The sequence below is a fragment of the Musca domestica genome, unplaced genomic scaffold (genome assembly GCF_030504385.1).
Source record: "Musca domestica strain aabys unplaced genomic scaffold, Musca_domestica.polishedcontigs.V.1.1 14, whole genome shotgun sequence".
Lineage (NCBI taxonomy): Eukaryota > Metazoa > Arthropoda > Insecta > Diptera > Muscidae > Musca > Musca domestica.
The window spans coordinates 8,428,834-8,455,827 of NW_026712192.1; the positions used below are offsets into that span (position 1 = coordinate 8,428,834).

The following is a 26,994-nucleotide window of genomic DNA, read 5'->3' on the forward strand; positions in this document are numbered from 1 at the left end:
ATTAATTGGATTTTAATTGTCTGTTAAGCGTTGAAACGTAAGTGAGTCGAAGAACATTTGGATTTCATCCGGACTGCCACATTTTCCGAAAGATCCGTCGGAGTCCGATAATGCGGAGACCGAGACGACATGCAAAAAAAAAAAAAAAAAAAACTCGTTGCTGATGATGATGTGACTTTGGCCCAATGTTGAAATGAATGGACCGACCGATGGTCAGTGTTTTTCATCACGGGTATATGAAAAGTTATTGTTTGAGTGTTGAGCTCTATGTCTTCTTCGTATGGCTTACACGACTGCATTACCTATGTTTTGCAGGATGTAACAACGAAAGAATCATAGGATAATTAAAGACCCACGGGCATGTTATGATATTGTCAAACTGCTGGTATTTTCAGTGGCCAATGAAAACCACAAATGAAGACAGTAGTTAGGATTAAGGGTAAGAATACTTCTAGGTAGGTCAATATACAGGGTTGCCCATATTCGACGGACCCATGACTCTTTGGGCCTATTCCAATCGACGAGGCTTGTCCGCAGGCAACATTCTTTGCGTCAATTGAATTTTGTTCGGGAACAAATGCAATTCAATGCGAATAATCCGTTGTAAAGTGGACCGAGCCATGCCCAACTGCTGAGAACGGGGTTTTTGGGATATTCTTGGGGACCTTCAACACCGATCGCCTTGGTCGACTTTTATATGGCCTCTTCGGATTAGAAAGAGCCTTACCAGTCGAAAATTTTTCGTATAAACGCTTAATGGTGTTCTTAGAAGGCGGACTTCTCACATTTTTAATGCCTTAAAAGCACGTTGAGTTTTAACAATTGAATATTTCAGAGGGCTCGCGTGGCGTGTATTGTTTCATGGTAAAAATCTGCTTGGACTGACGCTTCAAACGCGGTATGTCATTAAGCGATGTGACATCTCTGTCAAAAGTTATGGCGTTGCCAGATGGGTCCGTCGAATATGGACAACCCTGTATGTGTAAAGGCGTAAGTTTTGGTATAGTCCCTGACGAATTGGCTTCTATACTCATCACAAGTGTGACTGGAAAAACTAGAACCAGAAAGACGGTGTTGTCTCTTCCGTGGTTCGAAGGGAACTCATTTTATTTACACCATTTCCTTAATTCTAGATGTAAATAATATAAAATTATAAGTGCATTTCGAAGTATATACGGGGTGAAATGAAAAAAACTGCCACCAACTTCAGACTGCTGTCATTTCTAAGCCACTGGTCCGACAGCTCATTATATTGTTTACATAAAAGCAAAGAAGCGCATTGCAGTGGCCGAAAAATGGCTCGTGAGCTCAACATATCGCAATAATTCATTCGGCAAATATTGAAAATGAGCTCGGGGTAAAGCTATTGAAATTTCGTGTTTGATCGTGTTTACTTGCCAAAGAGGTCAGCTGAAAATGTGCACCTTCGGTTGGCCACCAGAACTCAAGCGCCGGCTATGGTGATGGTGTAGGCCGCCACAGCAGCCGACCATGGCATCGGAATAAATTCCGAATATTATCGCGAAAATATTCTGGAGGGTGTATTAAAGCCTTGGCCACGCAAACATTTTGGCCGCAGACCTTGGACATTCCAACAGGACTCAGCACGATCGCACTCAGCACGCGCCACTCAAAAATGGTTCATCAAACTTAGAATAAGTTTAGATTTTTCGAATTGGTCACCTGGAACGAATTATGGCCTTCAAACGGCCATTGAAACCGTCACACGCTGCCCGAATGTTGTTCTGCGGTATTTTGGCCCATTCCCGTCGAAGCGCTTGCTTGAGGTGATCGACACTATGGTATTTTTTAGTGCCAACCTTGCTTTCCACAATACTCCAGACACAATAGTCCAACGGATTGGTATCCGGAGATTTTGGTGGCCATTGTGCGCTGGAAATGAAGCGAGGAACCTCATTCTTGGGTGGCGTGGCTGAGTGGGATGGTGCTGAGTCCTGTTGGAATATCCAAAGTGAGCGGCCAAAATGTTTGCATGCTTAAGATTTTAATACACCCTCTAGAATATCTTCGCGATTACATTCGACATTTATTCTGATGCCACGGTCGATAAATACGAGCGGAGAGCGACCTTGAGTTCCGGTGGCCAACCGAAGGTGGCAGACCTCTTTGGCAAGTAAACACCATCATTTTGTTTGTTTACCAACTGTTTTCTCATCGGAAAAAACCTAATTCGGCAGTTCACCACTTTCGGACAATCGAAGCAACTCTTTAGCTCTTTTGAATCTATTTTCTTTCTGTTGCTGTGTAAGTACTTGCACTTTTTGGAAATTCAATGGCTTTACCCCGAGCACATTTTTCAATATTTGCCGAATGGAATATTGCGATATGTTCAGTTCGCGAGCCATTTTTCGGCCACTGCAATACGGATTTAGATCAAGTCGCTTCTTTACTTTTCTGCTCGTTCCATTTCTACTGATGTTGCTGTTTTCTTCCGTCCACTTCATAAAGGCATAAAAGATTTATTCACATTTAAATGCTGGAGTGCTCTAACCATAGCCAGTTGTGGTTTTCAATCCAAATATAAAGAAATCACACTATCACGCTTGAATTCCATCACGAATAACTTTTTTTTTCTGGAAAATTCTCACCAAAATGCTTTTGTACGCTTGTAAACAATATAATGAGCTGTCACTGGAATAGTTTTAACAGCTGTCGGACGAGTGGCTTCGTAATGACAGCAGTCTGAAGTTGGTGGCACTGATTGATGATTGTAGCCGAACGTTTCAATGAAATTGTATAAAAATCCACAAAAGGAGGTCCTTCTGAGTACTTTATCCCCTGGAAGAGTATTGTCTATATAGGTTCACTATATCGTATATGCCTCATATATCGGTACCTTGCTATATTCGGTATTTTGATGATTTTAGGTACAATATTCACCAGATTTTTTTAAGTTTCGTATACGAATTTTGTAATGGCTTGTGACAAAAGTTGCCTATACAGGTTCATGTCTTTGCATATACCCCAATATAATGGCTATATTCGGTATTTTTATACCCTACATCACAAGGTGATCAGGGTATTATGTCTTTGTGCATTTGTTTGTAACAGATAAAAGGAAACGAGATAGACCCATAGTTCCTTTTGATGATCTGCATAGAATTACATTCTGAGTCGATTTATGCATGTCTATCCGTCCGTCCGTCTTTCCATGTATTTTTGTAAAAAAGTACAGTTCGCATTTATTGACCTATCCAGATGAAATTTTGATCAAATCATTTGTTTGGCCTAAACACGAAGCCTTTTGAAATTGGAGAAAATCGGTAAAAATTTAGATATAGCTCCATATATATATTCGTCCGATTTGCCTTTTATTGTGCACCAAAGGTGCAATATCAGCCCGAATAGTATGGAATACAACCAAATTGGGCCTGAAAATAAGTATGCCAAATTTGATCGAAATCGGTTCAGATATAGCTATAGCTCCCATATATATTGTTCATCTGATTTGTTATTTTAGTCCTCCGCAGCTGTAATATGCACTCTGTAACAACAATATTTGGGGAAATATATCAAATACAGCTCAGAAATACATTTGCTAAATTTTATCGAGTTTGGGTCAGATTTGGATACAGCTCCCATATACAAACTTCGTCCGATTTACTTTTTATTGTGCACCAAACTTCTAATATATGTCCAAATGGGATGGAAATTGGCACATACGTCCGAGTTGAATCTAAAAGCTAGTATGTCAAATTTGGTGAAGATCGGTTCAAATATAGCTATAGCTCCCATATATCCTGTCATCCGATTTGTTATATTTGTTACCTACAGTCGTAATATGCACTCCGGCCGACTTTAAGACTTTCTTCACTGTTTTTATACCCTACACCACAAGGTGGTCAGGGTATTATGTCTTTGTGCATTTGTTTGTAACAGGCAGAAGGAAACGAGATAGACCCATAGTTCCTTTTGATGATCTGCATAGAATCACATTCTGAGTCGATTTATGCATGTCCGTCCGTCCGTCTGTCCGTCCGTCCGTCTGTCCATGTATTTTTGTAAACAAAGTACAGGTCGCATTTACTGCCCGATCCAGATGAAATTTTGCACAGATCATTTTTTTGGCCCAAGGACGAACCCTATTGAAATTGGAAATAATCGGTCAAAATTTAGATATAGCTCCCATATATATCTTCAGCCCGAATTGTATGAAATTTTGCACATACACCCCAACTAGGCCTGAAAATAAGTATGCCAAATTTGATCGAAATCGGTTCAGATATAGCTTTAGCTCCCATATATATTGTTCATCCGATTTGTTATTTTAGTCCTCCGCAGCCGTAATATGTACTCTGTAACAACAATATTTGGGGAAATATTTCAAATACAGCTCAGAAATACATTTGCTAAATTTTATCGAGTTTGGGTCAGATTTGGATATAGCTCCCATATACAAACTTCGTCAGATTTACTTTTTATTGTGCACCAAACTTCTAATATTTGTCCAAATGGGAATTTGGCACTTACGACTGAATTGAGTCTAGAAGCTAGTATGTCAAATTTGGTGAAGATCGGTTCAAATATAGCTATAGCTCCCATATATCCTGTCATCCGATTTGTTATATTTGTTATCTACAGCCGTAATATGCACTCCGGCCGACTTTAAGACTTTCTTCACTGTTTTTTTTTTTTTTTTTTGGAAAATTGCCCTGCCGATCTTACTGTCTAATTTTTAGAGATACTTTAAATTATACGAAGTATACGAGTTTGGCTTTGGCATTGAATTTAAATGAATTAAAATGTTAAGTTATAAGAAAAAGAATCTAACTGAGCATTAAGTGTAAAAGAGAGAGAGAGAGAGAGAGAGAGAGAGGTATAGATAGACCCCATAAAGTATATATATTCATAATCAGCATAAAATTCTAAGTCGATTTAACGATGTCCCTCTGTCTGTCCGCCTGTCTGTTGAAATCACGATACAGCCCACATTATTTGACGTAGAGCGCCAAAATTTAGCAGAGCAATTTGTATAGTGTCTAGAATGGTTGGTATTGAAAATGAAAAAAATATCGGTCCACGTTTTGGTATAGTCCCCATATAACGGAACCTCCCGATATTCGGTTTATGCCACATTTTTTCACGGATTTGTCTGAAAATTGATGTTTATAGGTCATAACGGGTCCCAGTTCGTGTGGCAAAACATTGCATGTATAGGTCCACGCTTTGGTATAGCCCCCATGTAAAGGTACCTCCCGATATTCGGTATTTTGATTATTTTTGCCACATTTTTTCACGGATTTGTCTAAAAATTGGTATTTGTTGGTCATAATGGGTTCCAGCTCCGGTAGCGAAACATTGCATGTATGGGTCCACGATTTGGTATAGCCCCCATATAACGGTATCTCCGATATTCGGTATTTTGATGATTTTTGACACATTTTTTCACGAATTTCTCTGAAAATTGGTAGTTGTGGGTCATAATGGGTCCCAGTTCGTGTGGCGAATCATTGTAATTATAGGTCCACGTTTTGGTATAGTCCCAAACAACGATACCTCACGATATTCGGTAATTTGATGATTTTTGTCACATTTTTTTTCACGGATTTGTCTGAAAATTGGTATTTGTTTGTCTTAACGGGTTCTAGCTCTTTTGGCGAAGCACTGTATGTATAGGTTCACGTTTTTGTATAGCCCCATATAGCTGTATTTCCCAATATTTGGAGTTTTGATGATTTTTGGCACATTTTCCCATGAATATGTCTAAAAATTGGTATATGTGGGTCATAATGGGCTCTAATGTTTCCTTTACTCTAAGGTGGAGGGTATTAAAAGTTTGGCCCTTTTTCTCAACAGAAATTTTGTAAATAGCTCATCATTCTCGAAATCAGCCATATTCTAGTCTCAATATTGAATGAAAGCATGCCAACAAAATATCCAAAACCGTATCTGTAAAATCAAAACTTACAAATAGATAAAAGGAGCCTTCCCATTTTTGGATTATGTCCGCTTGGGCAATACGGTGGCCGTTCCTCTTTTCAATCTAACTATAAGCCAATAAATACTTTTTTCATTCAATGTCAATGTTTATTTTTTTAATTAATAATCATAACAAAATTTTATTACTTACAGAAACATCATCATATCGTTAAACCTGAAATATTATGTTGTAGATCTTCTGAGGGATAAGAATAAAGCTACCGTTCGCACACACACACACAGCCGTCCCATTGCCACCTTGACGTCCATGCCAATTCATTTTCGGGAAAAATGAATCATTTAGTTGGACACGACATTGGACGTCGCTACCGTTTGCAGGATCTACGATTGCACCAAACACGAAGTATCAGTACGAGTTACCAGCAGATGTATCCCATGGTCGATCGATTCATCCATCTCCCTTTTTTTGCAACTTTAGACATTGACATGGCTATAAGCGGCATGCTCCTTGACGATGTTGTCTGTTGGTTTGCATGCATCGAACATTAAGTCGTTTAAGGTATGAAGAACATGATAAATGCTTCGTTACTTATGTTGATTGTTTTTTAATTGATTCTGTGGATGGTAGCGACTTCAGTTGCATTTTCGCACACACACACACACACGTATTATACATGTGCTTTGCAAGTTAGATACCTTTTAATGTAGAAGTTGTGATTTTGTGCATATTAATTGGAAAATATTGAAAAATCATTAGTCTCTGGCACAATGTTAACATACCGCAATGCACTATAAGTCCAGTACTAAATGGGAAATGACCAAAGGGCATACCATGGGTTTTGTGCAGCCAAACAATTGTCAAGAGAATATATGTGTCAAATGGTATTTTGGTCGTTTTTTTTACGCTCCACCATAGTATGGAGCAACAAACTTCAGACTGCTGTCATTTCTAAGGCACTCGTCCGACAGCTGTTAAAATTATTCCAGTGATGTCCCGGAATTCGGTTGATGATCAGGAACGACGATGCCATGATGTTCCGAAATTCGGTTGATGATCAGGAACGATTATATTACATATATGGTGAACAACAAATGGAATGAAGGAAGTTGTATATCGAAGGTATATACAAATCTGAACCGATCTCGATAAAATTTGCCAGAGCTATTTTCGCGCAGTATCATGCCCGGTGTCAAATATTATTGTTGTGGAGTGCATATTATACATGAGAGGGACTTAAAAAGTCAAATCGGATAAATTATACATATATATATATATATATATATATATATATATATATATATATATATATATATATATATATATATATATATATATATATATATATATATATATATATATATATATATATATATATATATATATATATATATATATATATATATATATATATATATATATAGGAGCCATAGCTATATCTGAACCGATTTTCACCAAATATGAAGTACCTGTTTCTACGATAAATTCAGTCGGGAATGGTATAAAGATGTAGAAGAGAGCTATACCTAAATCTGAACCGATTTTGAAAAAAATTTAAACACATATTTCTGTGTATATTACGCATGTGAGGAACGTGAAACCTCAAATCGGATGAAACATATATATGGAGCTATAGCTATATTTGAACCGATTTTGTCCAAATTAGAATTTTTAGAATTTTGGTCTAGACTGATTTCGTTTGGATGTGCCAAAATTCAGGTCATTTGCGCTATTGGCCATTTGGTGTACAATTAACCCGAACCCGATTGAAGATATATGGGAGCTATATCTAAATCTGATCGGATTATCACCAATTTCAATAGGTGAAACAAATATTGTTTGGAAAATGTCATCTCAATCGGATAATAAATGCGACCTGCATTTTGTTCACAAGAATACATGGACTGACGGATGGCAGTCGAAACAGCTCCACGCCTTCCTATTGCCCCGAATTAACTTCCCATCCCAATATTCGGTATTTTTATACCCTCCACCATACATGGTGTTTAGCTCAGAGGGTCTCCGCCGATGGGAGTAAAACGCCGAATGCGTGGAGCAGTGGACCGTAGGGGGATATGTAAAATAGAAATAAATAAAACACAAGGGTTTTTCTTAGTATAAAGTAGATCTGTTTATTCTTAGTTTGGTTAGTGGGTAACAATATTACCTGTGGCAACAATATGCCTTTCTACACACAACGATATGTGCTTTGCAAACGATATTACGGGTGTTGTCTGTCCGAATGACAGCGAAATACTACTTGATGTCTTAAGGAGGCGGCAAAACAAGTGACAAGTAATTAGTAGTTAAAATGTCAAAGGCGCTAGCACAAGGTTGCAATAAACCGTAGCGCGTACATTTTATCGACTAATTAAGGACCAAACCAGGGGTCAATAAAAACCAATTTTGAATGCAATTCTAAATTAAACACATGGTATGGAGGGTATATTAAGTTCATCATTCCGTTTGTAACTCATCGAAATAAATAATTTTAGACCCAACAAAGTATATGCAGGGTGAGATAAAACAAGTAAAAAAGCTGTAAGTTCGGCCGGGCCGAACTTTTAATACCCTCCACCATTTGGTACAAATTTGACAATTTCCAAAAAAAAAAAAAAAAAATAAAATAAATAAAATCCTTTAAAAATTCTGTTAAAATCTTAAAACTACCGAATGCCTATACGACGACGTGGACCTGCATAGGCAACTTTTGTCATAAGTTATTACAATAATAGAATAGAAAATAATAGAAAAGTCTGTTTATAATGTAGCTAAAATCATCAAAACACCGAATATAGGGGGTACCGTTATATGGGGGCTATACGAAGACGTGGACGTTCATGGCCCATTTTCTGTTTTATGCTGCAGTATCTATTACGAACTTCAAATACCAAATTTGGAACGATTCAGTTAAATAATGTCGCTAAAATCATAAAAAATACCGAATATCGGGGGTACCGTTATATAGGGGCTATACGAAGACGTGGACCTACACTGATTATTTTCTGTTTTAGGCTGTAGTATCCATTACGAACTTCAAATGCCAAATTAGAAACAATTCCGGTGAATAATGTCGCTAAAATCATAAAAATACCGAATATCGGGAGGTACCGTTATATGGGGGCTATATGATAACTTGGGCCTACATGGCCCATTTACGAACTTAACCTGCCTACTGGCAAAATACACACGTGTGCAAAATTTTAGCCTTCTATCTCAATTTGTTCGAAGGATAGCGTGATTACAACAGACAGACAGACGGACGGACAGACACACAGACAGACAGACGGACATGGTCTTAGAATTTTACGATGATCAAGAATATATATACTTTGTTGGGTCTGACATGAGTATTTCGACGAGTTACAAACGGAATGACAAAATTAATATACCCTCCATAGTATGGTGGAGGGTATAAAAAACAGCAACAAAGTCAAACTCCATTGTTCTTACATTTTTTTTTTTAAATTTTATTGAATGAAAGCAAAAAATGTCGGAAATAGCATCAAATTTTAGAATAAGTTTAGATTTGTTCAAATTGGTCACCTTTGGTACGAATTATGGCCTTCAAACGGCCAATGAAACCGTCACACGCTGCCCGAATGTTGCTCTGCGGTATTTTGACCCATTTCCGGCGAAGCGCTTGCTTGAGGTGATCGACACTTTGGTATTTTTTAGTGCCAACCTTGCCTTCGAAAATACTCCAGACACAATAATCCAACGGATTGGTATCCGGAGAGTTTGGAGGTCAGGAGGTTTTGAGGTTTGGAGTTGTGCATTGGTGCGTTGAAAATGAAGCGAGTAACCTTATTTTGTAACCATTCTTGGCTGGCACGTGCTGAGTCCTGTTGGAATGCCCAAGGTCTGCGGCTAAAATGTTTACGTGCCCAAGTCTTTAATACACCCTCCAGAATATTTTCGCGATAAAATTCGGCATTTATTCTGATGCCATGGTCGATTAATACGAGCGGAGAGCGACCATCGGCAGTAATGGCGGCCCACAACATCACCATGGCCGGCGCTTGAATTCTGGTGGCCAACCGAAGGTGCACGTTTTCAGCTGACCTCTTTGGCAAGTAAACATGACCATTTTGTTTGTTTACAAACTGCTGGGCAACGAATGTTTTCTCATCAGAGAAAAGCGAAGCAACTCTTTAGCTCTTTTGAGTCTATCTTCTTTCTGTTGCGGTGTAAGTTCTTGTACTTTTCGGAATTTCAATGGCTTTACCCCGAGCTCATTTTTAATAAATGAAATGATTTCACAATAACTTAAATATATAATAACTTAAATATAAAAATAAATCTTGATTTTTAATTCAGTTCTAACAAATTTTGTTTATTAAAAAACTAATTAAATAAATAATAATAATCATAATCTATAAAACAAGGCAGTAGTAGTTTTGGTATTACAATCCACACAGGTAGACAGACAGACAGACGGACAGACAGAAATCTTTTATCAGAACTTTCTCAAACTTATCTCATTTTGCATTTACTTTTCCACTGACATGGAACTGTCAGGGAAAACATAATCGGGGCAATCACACACGTAATGAGCATTTTGGTAGGTTTCAGACCCTTGGGTTGTTTTAAATTCTTCTTTAACAGCTGTGTTTACCGACTCTAGTATGTCACATAGATTTTTTCCACGTATATCCTTTTTGATTTCTGCACATAGCTTTTGTATATATATTTTTCCTCCGGTTCCTTTTTGAAAACTAATTGTTCCTTCTGCGGTACAATATGATATACAAAAGCATTTAGGAGGGATTTTCACTTCACCATCTTTTTGCATTGGTTTGTAATTATTTAGTTCACCTCGACAGGCCTGCACAACTAACCATTTTAGTTTTGAATCTAATTGCTTGATTTTGAATAGAGGACAAAGTAAGTGTCTCCGGGCGTCTGCTACTTCGTTGATCTTCTTCATAGTTTTTCCTGCGTCTTCCACTTCGTTTTTTGTTGTTAGCTTAATTAGACCATCGGCCTGGCCGTGAGACATGCAAAAAACTGCAACAAACTTACATTTTTCAAATTCGTCTAACCATTCCTTGTCCTTCGCAACTAAAAGAATGATACGTTGGTCAAAAATTTTCAAAAAGGCTTAGGAGCTCTTCAAGGTTAGCGTTTTCTTTGTCTTTGAATTTGTCATAATTTTCAAAAAAGAATCCCCTATGGGTCCACGTTTCTGTACCTTCCCCGAACCTGATCACAATTTCCAGAAAGGTTCTATTGGTCTCTTCACACGCTTTCGTATTTCCCCCGAAACTAGGGTCAAAAAGTCTTCGAGTCCGAGTTTTTGTACCTTTCCCTGAAAAGGTCGAAATTTTAAAACAAAAGATTACTTTATGGGTCCGGCTTTTCTTACCGTACTCGGAACCAGAAAGGGTCCAGAAATCTACGGCCGAGGTTCTGGGGCAAAGTTTTTTGTACCTCACACAGATGTAGTGAACATTTCCTGAATGGGTTCATAGGTTTCCTAGATCCAAGTTTTCGTACCTCCCCTCCCCGAAAATTAGCTAAAATTTCCAATACGGGTCCAAAAGTCACCTAGGTCCAAGTTTTCGTACTTTGTGGGTTCTTTGTGGTTCCGCGTTTTCTATATCCCGTTTTTATACCTTCCCCGAATGTGGTCATAATTTCCAGTTTTTGTATTTGTACCTCCACTGAGAACTGGCCGAAATGAGCCCACAAGTCCACGTTTTCGTATCTGTCTGTAACAAAAGGGTCCTTAGGGTTTTCTTAGCTCTCCTAGAATTGTTCATGATTTCCATATTTTTGTACCTTCTTCAAAACTGATCATAATTTTCAATTTTCGTTTTTGTACCTTCCCCGAAAACTAGCCAAAATTTCCAAAACAGGTCCACAAGTCTCCTAAGTCTAAGTCTTCGTACCTGAAGACCCCACCCCTGAATTCGTTGGAATTTCCGGAACAAAAGTGTCCTTTATTGGTCCACGTTTTTTTTAGCACCCCTTGAATAGTTCATAACTTCCAAAAAAGAGTCGCCTATGGGTCCACATTTTTGTAGCTTCTGGTCACAATTTAAACAAAGTTTCCATTGGTCTCCTCTCACGTTTTCGTCTTTCACCTGGAACCCTTCACAATTTTTACAAAGTGCATACAATTTTTCCTTTTCCAAGTTTTCTTACTTCGGAATTCGTTAAAATATTCAAAAAGGACCCTTATGGGTTCACGTTTTCTAATCTTCCACGGATCTGGAAGCCGTCAAAGTTTATAGACAGGATCCGTAGGAAATAATATGCTGTGACGGGAAAGTAAGAAAAAAGCTAAATTTTTTGACAATTTTGACAAATTCCGGGGGAGGTATGTTATTGTAGGAAACGTGTTTAGTACTGCTTCGGGGAGGTAGGAAAACGTGACCCCATAGGGTACCCTTTTCGGAAAGGTGGGGCACTTAGGGTCTACCGCTAGTAAACTAAAAACGTGAAACTTAAAACTTGAACCCAAAGAAAAACATTTCTTAGCGAAACGTTATCGACCTTGGGGAAGGTTCGAAATCCCTTGACTACTTACATGATTTGAATATATCATCCACGGTTTTAATATTTTCATCGATCAGCTCGACTAGTTTTACTTCGAAAGATGCGTTGAAGGCCTCAGAAATTGCGGCTCTATCTTGGTCTAAGCCATCTCTATCGTAGTCAGTTGCAACGACAATGACAACACACATATCCTTCGGAGCCATAACCTGAAAACAATTGGAAATGACAATTTAAAAGTATAAAAAAGGGAGCCCAATTTTGCACGATGGTGCGGCAATTTGCTGCGGAGAAATGAAAAGGTTAAACACTTGTTTGCGAAAAACTATCAGAACTATCCTCCGAATGACCCTGTTGGCGGTTGGGAGGACGGTCATACTACTCAGGGTTAATCAGCAATGGGGAAAGTTAAGTATAAGATAAATCTTCCTATTTGTACCCAACACCACATAATGGTAAGGGTATCACGTCTCTGCGCATTTTTTTTAATATGGAGAAGGTAGCGCGATAAACCCATAGTTACTTTTGAGGATCTTCATATAATCACTTTCTGAGTAGATTTATGCATGTCAGTCCATGTATCCATGTATTTTTGTGAACAAAATTCGGGTCCAAGGACAAGTCCTATGGAAATTGGTGAGAATCGGTTCGAATTTATATATAGCTCCCATATATATCTTAAACCGATTTGGCAGTTTGAAGGCCATAATTCATACAAAAGGTGACCAATTCAAACAAATCTAAACTTATTCGAAAATTTGATGCTATATCCGATATTTTTTGCTCTTATTCAATAAAATTGAAAAAAAAAAAACAAGTAAGCAAAGGCTACAGTCGACCAGGGCCGACCGTTGAATACCCTACAACACTATAATAAACGATACAGTTTATATAGGCGAGATACTCGAAAGAATTCCACAAGATATTGTGACAAATAATAAAAGAAAACCATCAGGTTTCGTTCTCTAATAGCAACTTAAACTAATTTGCTCATTTCCAATTTATTGGTAGATGTTGCACGTAAATGGTCTTCCTAGATCTGGAAACAATATTTCCCAAAGACCTATAATCTCTCAGAAGTGGCCAAAGATTAACATTTATTATTGGTTTTTGACTGAAACGCATCTATATGAGATACAGACATTTGACTATATTCTTCAACGAAATCAGAGTTAACGAAATAGTCAGAAGTGCGTCTTTCCTGTATTTGTGAATTCTCCAAAAAGTCACTTTGTCTACAAAAGTTGGCAAACTATTTCACACATTGAATATTTTTGGATGGCCATCCGAAACTGCTTGGCTTTTGCAATATGCGGTAACCCCCATTCAAATGTGCGTGACGATCGGGCGCTAATTACGACCTGCTGATAATTTTGCAGTTTTTTGGTCCATTTCAACTCCTAAATATATGGCGATCATCTCCAAAAAGAGTAGGCTTCTATTCTGACCCTCATCTTATCCCCATGCAAAATTTCGTAAGGATCGGGCCATAAATGAGATCTGTATATGATATCCTGATATTCTAACTACTTAGTTTTGTTAGCTGTAGAAATATTACCAAATGTTTAATTCAAAATGAAAATATGCCAAAAATATGACAAAATTGAAAAAATATGAGAAAATATTACAAAATCAATATTTTCATCTATAGATAGATATTTTTATGCGATTTTTTTAGACGTTTTTTCTTTCCTGCCAAGAAGCCATTCTGAATTAATGAGAACTGTCGAAATCAGTTCAGCCGTTCTCGACATATAAGAGATCTTTCAAGCATATCTTCTTTGATAGACATATATATCGCACATATTTTGCTATATCTCCGATTTGTTGGATGTTAACATCAATGCAAAGGTCAGAAGTAAACTTGTCATGGCTTAGCGATTTCGCCGGGAATTAAAATATTCGCGGTTTAATGAAAAATTTTGATTTTTTTCAACAAAAAAGATATGGTCTATTTTAGCCGCTAAATATTATCCGATGACCACCCAAATTGGTAGGCTTCTTCCCCGCCCTAAACTCTAGCTACATGCGAAATTCCGCGTCGATTGGTCTATAATTGCGACCAGTAGAGAAAGTGCAAAATCAGAAATTTTTTCAGTTTTTGGTCCATTTCAACCCCTAAACATTTGGCGATCATCTCCAAAAGAAATAGGGTTCTATTCTGACATTAACCCCACCTACATTTTAAATTTCGTAAAGATCGGGCCATAATTGCGACCTGTAGAGTGATTACAAATTAACATGGACAGACGGACAGACGGACGGACGGACATACATAGCTAGATCGACTCAGCTCGGCGAGCTAGGAAGATCCATATATACTTTCCTATATGGGAAATCAATATTTCGAGGTGTTACATAAATTCTGGCCCAATCAAACTTATAATACCCCCAACACATAGTGTTGTAGGGTATAAAAACAGTAAAAAAAGTTCTAAAGTCGGGCGCGGCCGACTTTTTGTGATACCCTACACCACTTTGCTTATTTGTTACAGCTCCTCATAACAATTAAAAGTTTTTATGGGAGAATTCAATCATGCACACTATGATTATAATTATTATTTAAAGTTGTGCAAAATTAATTTGAAATCAGATAAAGGTATATATGGGAGCTATATCCAAATCTGAACCGATCTCGATAAAATTTGGCAAAGATATTTCTGAGCTGTATTTGATATATTTCCCTAATTATCATTGTTACAGACTGCATATTACGGTTGTGGGTAACAAATATAACAAATCGGATGAACAGTATATATAGAAGATATAGCTATATCTGAACCGATCTTCACCAAATTTGACATGCTAGCTTCGAGACTCAATTCGTTCGTAGGTTCCAAATTCCATCCCATTTAGACAAATATTAGACGTTTGGTGCACAATAAAAGGTAAATCGGACGAACTTATATATGGGAGCTATATCCAAATTTGAACCGATCACGATAAAATTTAGCAAATGTATTTCTGAGCTGTATTTGGTATATTTCCATAAATATTGTTGTTACAGAGTGCATATTACGGCTGCAGAGGACAAAAAATAACAAATCGGATGAACAATATATATGGGAGCTATAGCTATATCTGAACCGATTTGGCATACTTATTTTCAGGCCAAATTTGGTTGTATGTGCAAAATTTCATACCATTCGGGCTGATGTTATGTATGCAAAACCAATAACAATGCTGCATATTTGTACATACGCGGCAGTGAAATTTTATTGCGGCGCGTTTTAATAGAATTGTTATCAGCTACAATGAGCGCCAAAAAACGTTATGTGAACACATATACATGTAGGGGCATGGCACAATAATTTACCCAGAGAGTTAACAATGTCATTTGTGTGAAGAATGCTGATGTAATCGACTAAATCCTTAATAATAAACCTAAAACAAAAGTTAGTTACTAAATAACACCACCTACCACGAGGTTGAACAACGAAATCCTACAAATACCTACCGGCACGCGTACCAGAGAGAACTAATAACTATCGATAGCTATTACTTTATCTGTGGCAAACCGCTTGCCAATTCTACAGGGTGAGCTAAAAAAACTGCAACAAAGTCAAACGCCATAATTTTTACATTTTTTTAACTTTATTCAATAAAAGCAAAAAATGTCAGAAATAGCATCAAATTTAGAATGAGTTTAGATTTGTTCGAATTGGCCACCTTTGGCATGAATTATGGCCTTCAAACGGCCAATGAAACCGTCACACGCTGCCCGCATGTTGCTCTGCGGTATTTTGGCCCATTCGCAGCGAAACGCTTGCTTGAGGTAATCGACACTTTGGTATTTTTAGTGCAAACCTTGCTTTCCAAAATACTCCAGACACAACAGTCCAACGGATTGGTATTCAAAGATTTTGGTGGCCATTGTGCGCTTGAAATGAAGCGAGGAACCTCATTTTGTAACCATTTTTGGGTGGCGCGTGCTGAGTGCGATGGTGCTGGTTCCTGCTGGAATGCGGCCAAAATGTTTGCGTGCAAAAGGCTTTAATACACCCTCCAGAATATTTTCGCGATAATATTCGGCATTTATTCTGATGCCACGGTTGATTAATATGGGCGGAGAGCAATCATCGGCTGTTATGGCGGCCCACACCATCACCATGGCCGGCGCTTGAGTTCTAGTGGCCAACCGAAGGTGCACATTTTCAGCTGAGCTCTTTGGCAAGTAAAGACGATCATTTTGTTCGTTTACAAACTGCTGGATTTAAGTTCTTGCGATTTAAGTTCTTGCACTTTTTGGATTTTTTGGCTTTACACCGAGCTCATTTTTCAGTATTTGCCGACCATTGCGACGCGGGTTTTAATCAAGTCGCTTCTTTATTTTTCGAACCATTTCAGCTGATGTTGCTGTTTTCTTTCGTCCACTTCCTTGACGTCGAGCTACGCTACCAGTATCACGGTAACGAGCGATTGTATGAGACACAAAAGATTTATTTACATTTAAATGTTGGAGTGCTCTAACCATAGCCACTTGTGGTTTTCCAGCCAAATATAAAGAAATCACATAAGTATCACGCTTGAATTTCATCCCGAATAACTTTTTTTCTGGAAAATTCTCACCGAAATGCTTTTGTACGCTTGTAAACCATATAATGAGCTTTCACGGGAATAATTTTAACTGCTGCTATTCGAATCGATTCTCACCTATTTCAATAGGGTTCGTCCTTGGGCCAAACAAATATTGTTTGGAAAATTTCATCCCAATCTGCATTTTATTCACAAATACATATACAGTTGGACTGACTTGCATAAATCGACTCAGAAAGTGATTGTATAAAGCTTCTCGAAAAGTAACTATGGGTCTCTCTCGATTCCTGCTCCGTGTTACAAACAAATGCACAAAGACATAGTACTCTTACCACTATGTGGAGTAGGGTATAAAAATATGAATTCTTTAGAGTGTGTGACATGTACTGTATATTCCGCATTAATAATGTTCCGGAATTGCAAGAATGTTAAACTTTTTATTACGATTATCGATATACACTTTTTCTTGACGCTCACTATAGGCATTTCTATTTACACTTGATGTGTGGCCTTGTGGAATTAACATCAAATTGTTCATTTCACAAATAGACATTTTGATAAAAAATCGCTAATGATAATGCTTACTTTGCTGCACCGAAATCGAGAAGAAGTATTTTATATATGAAACAGAACTTTATGTCTTTACCTTTTTTTATTTATTTTAATACGTCAAACAGTATCGCCGAGCGAAAACGAGAAGCGTCCTACTCCACTAAGTAAAATTTGTGAACTGAATAAATGAACTGACAAATATTTATTAAAGTGCACAGTGCATCGATTCTCTCTCCAAATGCTCTCTTTCTCTCTCTTTTTTATACTCTCCGCCATAGTATGGAAGGTATATTAAGTTTGTCACTCCGTTTGTAACACCTCGAAATATACATTTTAAACCCCACATATTATATATATTCTTGATCAGCAAAAAATTCTATGTTCTAGCTTCCGAACGAAATGAAGCAGGTTGATAAAATTTTATGTATATTATGTCTGCGGGACTTTTGGTATTGAAAATGGGTCATGTAGGTCCACGTGTTGGTATAGCCCCCATATTACGGTACCTCCCGATATTCGGTTTTTTTTGATTTTGGCGACATTATTCACCGGAATTGTTTTAAATTTGGTATTTGAAGTTCGTAATGGGTACTAAAGCCTATGACAGAAAATTATCTGTGCAGGTCCACGTCTTCTTAAAGCCCTCATATATAACGGAATCTGCCGATATTCGGTAATTCGTATATTTTAACAGAATTTCTTTTTGTTGCAAAATAGTCATGCTTAATCCCTTTGTTGTTGTTTTTACAAAAACAACGTTTTTACAAAAACAACGATGGTCATGTTTACCAGGGGGTAAGGCAGGGAATATCTAGGTTTTGGAAAGAGTCACCAATCCTCATCAGTTACCTTGTTTTTTGTCTGGGATATTCTCCCCAGAAGTTATTTCAAAAATAACTTCTATGACAAAAAAAAAACATTTTTTTACCCAAGTGACAAGATCGTAAGCTCAATAGAATTTTTTAATAATATTTAATTTTTTTATTTATATTTGTTTTTGAAAATTGCCAAATTCGTTTCAAATGCTGGAGGGTATTCAAAGTTCGGCCGAACTTACAGTTTTTTTTACTTGTTATGGTCTTAAGAGTCGATGGTCATCGAAAGTTTTTATGTGACGTACGATGGTGAGAGAGTAGGAGGTGAGGGTGATGCGGGTGTACGGAAATATAAAAAGAAACGCAAAATCGTACTCGCTTCTAGAGTACAAGTGAACTCAGCGGTTCGAAGTGATCGCAGAAGATCCCATGTCTATTTACAATACATATACATACAAATACAGACAAATGAACGCACAGGATATATGTGATCGCAGAGGATCCCTTGTCCCTTTTTATTAAGTTCGTCGTTCCGTTTGTAACCCACCGAAATAATCTTTTTGGACCCAACAAAGTTCACTGGTGGCCAAAACTAAGGCAACTAAAATCACAAAGACAATAAAGGCCCAGTAACTTTTACAAAAATAAACAAATCGAAATTATTTTTCCAGTTTTAAAGGAGGTACTTAATTCACTTTTAAAAAACTAAAAATAAAAATACAAAAATAGTTTTGAATTTAAAATAATATGAGGAAATCTAAAATGACCCAACTTTTGATTGGTCAAAACTAAAACAACTTTTTGTTGTTTTATTTTAAAATAATTAAATTTTGGCTATTAGTCGCTAGCACCCATTATTTTTAATAGCAGCGGCACACCTACGAGGCATTGAATCTGTAAAACGCTCAATTTGATCCTTGGGTATGCTTTCCCAGTCAACCTGAATTTTTTGGAAATTCTTGTGTTTATTTGGTTCCGAACCTCGCTTGATCTTCCTGTCTACGAGACTCCAAAGGTTTTCGATGTGGTTTAGGTCGGGTGATTATGCCGGCCATGACAAAACACCGATTTTTGACTCACGCAACCATCATTGTCATGCTGAAACACCCAAAATAGCCGAATATTTTCCTCAGCGGTAGGGCACAATGTGATGTCCAACACATTTTTGTAAACAAACCTATCCATAACTTCCTTTATTTCAAGGATAGGCTCAAGTCCATAGAAAGAGAAAAAAACAGCACCGCACCAATTTCGACCCTCCCCCATGTTTCACTGCACCTATGCAACATTTGAGGATTGAGTCTTTCGTTTTTTGGTCTTCTCACCTTAAAATTGTTCATGTCTGAGACTCATCCCAGAATAAAATGTTTTTCCATTGAACTGGATTCCAATTCATATTATCGTTTCCGAAAGTCATCCTGGCTTTCCGATTTTTTTAGATAGGGTAAGTGTACCAGTAGTCGGTACTTTTAGGATTTTCGATTTTTCAACTTCTGAGTGAAATCTTTCAATTGCTAAAAAATAAAGTTGTTAAGATTCCAAATTTTGTTCAGTTTTCGATTTTTTTTGTCCAATTTGACGTAGAGCGTCAGCAGAATAATTTGTATTGTGTCTAGGATGGTTGGTATTGAAAATGACATATATCGGTCCACGTTTTGGCATAGCCCCCATATAGCGGTACCTCCCGATATTCGGTATTTTGATGATTTTTGCCGCATTTTTTCATGGATTTGTCTAAAAATTGGTATTTGTTGGTCATAATGAGTTCTAACTCCGGTGGCGAAACATTGCATGTATAGGTCCACCTTTTGGTATAGCCCCCATATAACGGTACCTCCCGATATTCGGTATTTCGATGATTTTTGTCGCATTTTTTCATTGATTTGTCTGAAAATTGGTATTTGTTGGTCATAGTGGGTTCTAGCTCCGGTGGCGAAGCATTGCATGTATAGGTCCACCTTTTGGTATAGCCCCCATATAACGGTACCTCCCGATATTCGGTATTTCGATTATTTTTGCCGCATTTTTTTCACTGATTTGTCTAAAAATTGGTATTTGTTGGTCATAGTGGGTTCTAGCTCCGGTGGCGAAACATTGCATGTATAGGTCCACGTTTTGGTATAGCCCCCATATAACGGTACCTCCTGATATTCGGTATTTTGATGGTTTTTGTCACATTTTTTCACGGATTTGTCTAAAAATTGATATTTGTTGGTCATAATGGGTTCTAACTTCGGGGGCGGAACATTGCATCTATAAGTCCACGTTTTGGTATAGCCCCCATATAGCGGTACCTCCCGATATTCGGTATTTTGATGATTTTTGCCAAATTTTTTAATGGGTTTGTCTAAAAATTGGTATTTTTTGGTCATAATGAGTTATAACTCCGGTGGCGAAACTTTGCATCTATAAGTCCACGTTTTGGTATAGCCCCCATATAGAGGTACCTCCCGATATTCGGTATTTTGATAATTTATATATATTTCATGGATTTGTCTAAAAATTGGTATTTGTTGGTCATAATGGATTCTAACTCCGGTGGCGAAACATTGCATGTATAGGTCCACGTTTTGGTATAGCCCCCATATAGCGGTACCTCCCCATATTCGATATTTTGATGGTTTTTGTCACATTTTTTCACGGATTTGTCTAAAAATTGATATTTGTTGGTCATAATGGGTTCTAACTTCGGTGGCGGAACATTGCATCTATAAGTCCACGTTTTGGTATAGCCCCCATATAACGGTACTTCCCGATATTCGGTATTTTAATTGTAATTTCGCGTAGAAGCAATTTTAATTGGCAACTGCATCCCCGGTTTTAACCGCTCCAGAAACTCCTTGCCTTCTTCTGAAGTCATCATACCATATATAGGTCCAATATAACTATATCGACAGATTTAAAGTTTTGTTGGTGTATTTTAGTCACAATTTTAACTGGAATATGCTGTAAATTCGGAGCATGTCTTCCCATAATGTAAGAAACATCCTTAAATAGAACTGTCAATGTAGGTCTTACTTTTGGATATAGTCCCCACAAAACTATACCTCCAAATATTCGGTATTTCCATGAGTTGTGTCACACTGTTCTCTGGAAATCTTGCAAATTTGCAATTTAAAGTACCTAATGGACATTACATCCTATGACGGAAACTTGCCCAAACAGGTCTAGGTCCTCGTATAGCCACCATTTAACGGTACATCCCTACATTTGGTATTTTGAGGATTTAAGCGACGTTATTAACAGAACTTGTTTCAAGTTTCGTATTTAAGGTTCATAGTGGCTACTACCGTCTGTAACAGAAAAACTGTTATATGGAGACTATACGAAGACGTGGATCTGTTTACGAAATTTTTTTCATAGGCTGTAGTACCCATTACGAACTTCAAATACCAAATTTGAAATAATTCCGGTAAATAATATCGCTGAAATTATGAAAATACGGAATATCGGTAGGTGTCGTTATATGAGAGCTTTACGAAGACGTGGACCTGCATACGAAATTGTTTTCCATAGATCGTATTGTCACTACGATCTCCCAATATAAAATTTGAAACGCATTCGGTGAATAATGTAGCTTTAAATTATAAAATACCGAAAAACAGAACGACAAAGTTATTATACCCTCCATAGAATGGTGGAGGGTATAAAAATAGACGTTTTGAAAGCATTTTTTATTTATCAATCGTTGTGTTGATGAATTGTTTTACTTCAATCCAATAAGAAAACTTGTACGGGTGGGTAGAGAGAGAGAGAAAGAGGGAGGGGAAATTATTTATCAACGGTGAAACAGCAGCTTTTAAAAACACAGAAGTACATTCACTGCCCATGCTTACATTAGTGATTAGACAAGCCAACGAAGCAGGCAGTCGTGGCCGAGTGGTTAAGGCGTCTGACTCGAAATCAGATTCCCTCTGGGAGCGTAGGTTCGAATCCTACCGGCTGCGGATGTTTAGATATTTTACTATATTTTTATATATATTACACGATAATTGCAATTTACTTTTTTTTGGGGTATTTTCTTATTTTATTTTCAGTGTGACCCAATTCGTTAAAATATTTACATTTTCGTATGGCAAATTTTCTTCACACTGTCTATTTCTAAAATCGTAGGAATACTATAAACATAAAAAATCAATGCCTAAAATGAGTAGCATACTACAATAAACAAGTAAAACCCAGTAAGGAAAAGTCAAAAGTCTGGCGGGGTCGACTATATGATACCCTACACCACTATGCATATTTAGTAGAGCTCCCATATAGAGGTCATACCACCAATCAACATGTGGTTTTAGAGCAGTTATAGTATAGTATAGAGGGAACTAATATATGGGAGGCAAATCCAAGTCTAAATCAATTTTCACTAAATTTGAATTTAAAACAAGTAAACGAGCAGTAAGTTCGGTCGGGCCGAACTTTGAATACCCTCCACCATTTTGAACGAATTTGGAAATTTTCAAAAAACGAAATCCGTTAAAATCTTAAAAATACCGAATATAACCGCTATATTGGGATCCATATGACGTGGACCTACATAACCTTGTTTGTCATAAGCCATTACCATATTCAAATTCGGAACTTTAAATAAACGGTGAATAATTTAGCTAAAATCATCAAAATACCGAATATTTGGAGGAGCGGTTATTTCGGAGCTATACGAAGATCTGGACCTGCATAGACAATTTTCTGCCCCAGGCTGTAGTATCCATTACGAAAATACCAAATTAGAAACAATTCAGGTGAATAATGTCGCTAAAATCATCAAAATTCCGAATATTGGGAGGTACCGTTATATCGGAGCTAAACGAAGATCTGGACCTGCATAGACAATTTTCTGTCCCAGGCTGTAGCATCCATTACGAACTTCAAATACGACATCTCAAACAATTTTGGTGAGTATTGCACCTAAAATCGTCAAAACACCGAATATAGGGAGGTACTGATATATGGGGCCTATGCGAAGGCCTGGAACTGTACAGACAATTTTCTGCCATAGCCTGTAGTATCCATTACGAACTTCAAATACCAAATTTAAAACAATTCCGGTGAATAATGTCGCTAAAATCATATAAATACCTGAAATCAGCCAATCTCGATAAAATGTGGCAAAGGTATTTCCGAGCTGGTACCAACTAGCATTGTTGTCGGATGCATATTACGAATGTGAGGGACTTTAACACCAAATCGGATAAAACATATATACAGAGTGGGATGAAAAAACTGCAACCAACTTCAGACTGCTGTCATTTCTAAGGCACTCGTCCGACAGCTGTTAAAATTATTCTAGTGACAGCTCATTATATTGTTTACAAGCGTACCAAAGCATTTTTGTGAGAATTTTCCAGAAAAAAAGTTATTCGTGATGGAATTCAAGCGTGATAATGTGATTTCTTTATATATGGCTGGAAACCCACAAGTGGCTATCGTTAGAGCACTCCAGTATTTAAGTGTAAATTAACCTTTTGTATCTCGTACCATCGCTCGTTAGCGTGATACTGGTAGCGTAGCTCGACGTCAAGGAAGTGGACGGAAGAAAACAGCAACATCAGCTGAAATGGTTCGAAAAGTAAAGAAGCGACTTGATCAAAACCCGCGTCGCAATGGCCGAAAAATGGCTCGTGAGCTGAACAATTCGGCAAATACTGAAAAATGAGCTCGGTGTAAAGCTAAAAAATCCAAAAAGTGCAAGAACTTAAATCGCAACAGAAACAAAATAGACTCAAAAGAGCTAAAGAGTTGCTTCGCTTGGCCGAAAGTGGTGAATTGCCGAATTAGGTTTTCTCCGATGAGAAAACATTCGTTGTCCAGCGGTTTGTAAACAAACAAAATGATCGTGTTTACTTGCGAAAGAGATCAGCAGAAAATGTGGACCTTCGGTAGGCGACCGGAACTCAAGCTCCGGCCATGGTGATGGTGTGGGCCATCATAACAGCCGATGGTCGCTCTCCGCTCGTATTAATCGACCATGGCTCGGAATAAATGCCGAATTTATTGCGAAAATATTCTGGCCACGAAAACATTTTGGCCGCAGACCTTGGACATTCCAACAGGACTCAGCACCATCGCACTCAGCACGTGCTACCTAAAAATGGTTACAAAATGAGGTCGATCACCTCAAGCAAGCGCTTCGCCGGAAATGGGCCAAGATACCGCAGAGCAACATTCGTTCACCGTTTGAAGGCCATAATTCGTGGCAAAGGTGACCAATTCGAAAAAATCTAATCTTATTCTAAAATTTTATGCTATTTCCGATTTTTTTTCTTTCTATCAAAGCTTTGTACTGATATTGACCATTTGGTGCACAATTAACCCGAAATCGGTTGAATATATATGGGAGCTATATATAAATCTGCTCCGATTATCACCAATTTCAATAGGGTTCGTCCTTGTGCCAAACAAATATTGTTTGCAAAATTTAATCTCAATCGGATTAAAAATTGCGACCTGCATTTTGTTCAAGAATACATGGACGGACGGACTGACATGCATAAATCAACTGAGAAAGTGATTCTATGAATATCCTCAAAAGTAACTATGGGTCTATCTCACTTCCTTCTTCCTGGTACAAACATAATACCCTTATCACTATGTGGTGTAGGGTATACAGAGCTAATCGTGGACCAATATAGCCCATCTTCGAACTTGACTTGCCTGCAAACAAAAGACCTATCTTAGCAATTTTTTAGCTTGCTATCTTAATTCCTTTTGACTCTAGAGTGATTACAACAGACGGACGGACAGGCTGGGCTAAATCGTCTTAGAATTTTGCTCTGATCCAGAATATATGTAATTTTTGGGTCTAAAATTATTCTGGTTGACCAATGGAATTGCCAAATTATATAAGAAGTCACTACATTATTGCCGGAAAATCCTCGAGGATAACATAAATTTATTGAATGAGGTGGAGATGGCCATAGTTTTGGAAAAGCTCTGAACAACATGGATGAATGTCGCAGTAGTGGAATTCTTTAGCTCATTTTTTGCGTTAACGACCAAGTCATAATCGTCGTTTTTATAAACATTTTTTCATTTTTTCATTTTTTTTTCAATGACCTTTAGAGCAATAATCTTGAATTGTTACACCCTACAACACTATGTGTTGGGGGTATTATAAATCTTTCTTAAAACTATTTTTTAAAAGAACTTTCAATAAACGTGGACTTCAAAAAGAAATATTTTATCAAGGATCTTTCCTTCCTTTCTATATTTTAAAGACCTCTAATAAATGGCGATTGTTTTTTTTTCTCAAGAATCTTTCCTATATTTTTAAAGACCTTTAATAAATTGGGATTTAAAAAATTTTTTTCAAGGACCTGTAATAATCGTGCTTTTAAAACAAAAAAATAAGGATGTTTAATAAATGTGTATATATAAAAAATATTTTTTCAAGGACCTGCAATAAACGTGGATTTTTATATATTGTATTTTTAATGGCCTTCGATAAACGTGGATTTTTAAAAAATATTTTTTCTAGGACATTTTACAAACGTTAATTTTTAAAAAAATATTTTTTCTAGGACATTTTACAAACGTTAATTTTTAAAAAAATATTTTTTCAAAGAGCTTCAATAAACGTGAATTTTTAAAAAATATTTTTTTCAAGGATCTTCAATAAACGTGGATTTTTAAAAAATATTTTTTCAAGGACCTTTTATAAACGTTAATTTTTAAAAAATATTTTTTCAAAGAGCTTTAATAAACGTGAATTTTTAAAAAATATTTTTTCAAGGATCTTCAATAAACGTGGATTTTTAAAAAGTACTTTTTCAAGGATCTTCAATAAACGTGAATTTTTAAAAAATATTTTTCAAGGATCTTCATAAACGTGGATTTTTAAAAAAATATTTTTTCAAGATCTTCAATAAACGTGGATCTTAAAAAAATGTTGTTTCAAGGATCTTCAATAAACGGGGATTTAAAAAAAATATTGTTTCAAGGATCTTCAATAAACGTGGATTTTTAAAAAATATTTTTTCAATGACCTCCAATAAACGTTGGTTTTTAAAAAATATTTTTTTCAATGACCTTCAATAAACGTGGTGTTTTAAAATATTTTTTCAATGACCTTCAATAAACGTGGTTCTTCAATAATCGTGGTTCTTTTAAATATTTTTTCAAGAATCTTCAATAAACGTGGATTTTTAAAAAATATTTTTTCAAGTATCTTCAATAAACGTGGATTTTTAAAAAATATTTTTTCAAGGATCTTTAATAAACATGGATTTTTAAAAAAATATTTTTTCAAGGATCTTCAATAAACGTGGAGTTTTAAAAAAATATTTTTTCAAGGATCTTCAATAAACGTGGAGTTTTAAAAAAATATTTTTTCAAGGATCTTCAATAAAAGTGGATTTTTAAAAAAATAATTTTTCAAGCATCTTCAATAAACGTGGATTTTTAAAAAAATATTTTTTCAAGGCGTAAACGTGGATTTTTAAAAAAATATTTTTGTCAAGGATCTTCAATAAACGTGGATTTTTAAAAAATATTTTTTCAAGGATCTTCAAAAAACGTGGATTTTTAAAAAATATTTTTTCAAGGATCTTCAAAAAACGTGGATTTTTAAAAAAATATTTTTTCAAGGATCTTCAATAAACGTGGGTTCTTACAAAATATTTTTTCAACGATCTTCAATAAACGTGGATTTCTAAAAAAATATTTTTTCAGCGATCTTCAATAAACGTGGATTTT

The 26,994-nt window shown here is 36.7% G+C and overlaps 1 protein-coding gene and 1 non-coding gene across 2 annotated transcripts; one reads left to right on the plus strand and one right to left on the minus strand.

The window, feature by feature from the left end:
- Positions 1-8,617: 8,617 nt before the first annotated feature.
- Positions 8,618-17,677, minus strand: LOC101899570 (uncharacterized). Its single transcript, XM_005177623.4, has 3 exons — positions 17,583-17,677; positions 12,435-12,609; positions 8,618-10,963 (listed from the first exon to the last, which is right to left on the minus strand). Exons 2-3 carry the CDS (start codon positions 12,604-12,606, stop codon positions 10,392-10,394), a joined length of 744 nt encoding a protein of 247 aa, XP_005177680.3. The 5' UTR covers positions 12,607-12,609; positions 17,583-17,677; the 3' UTR covers positions 8,618-10,391.
- Positions 17,678-22,168: 4,491 nt separating this feature from the next.
- Positions 22,169-22,250, plus strand: TRNAS-CGA (transfer RNA serine (anticodon CGA)). The gene has a single exon. It is a non-coding gene; the product is annotated as a tRNA-Ser (tRNA).
- The last annotated feature ends 4,744 nt before the right edge of the window (positions 22,251-26,994 follow it).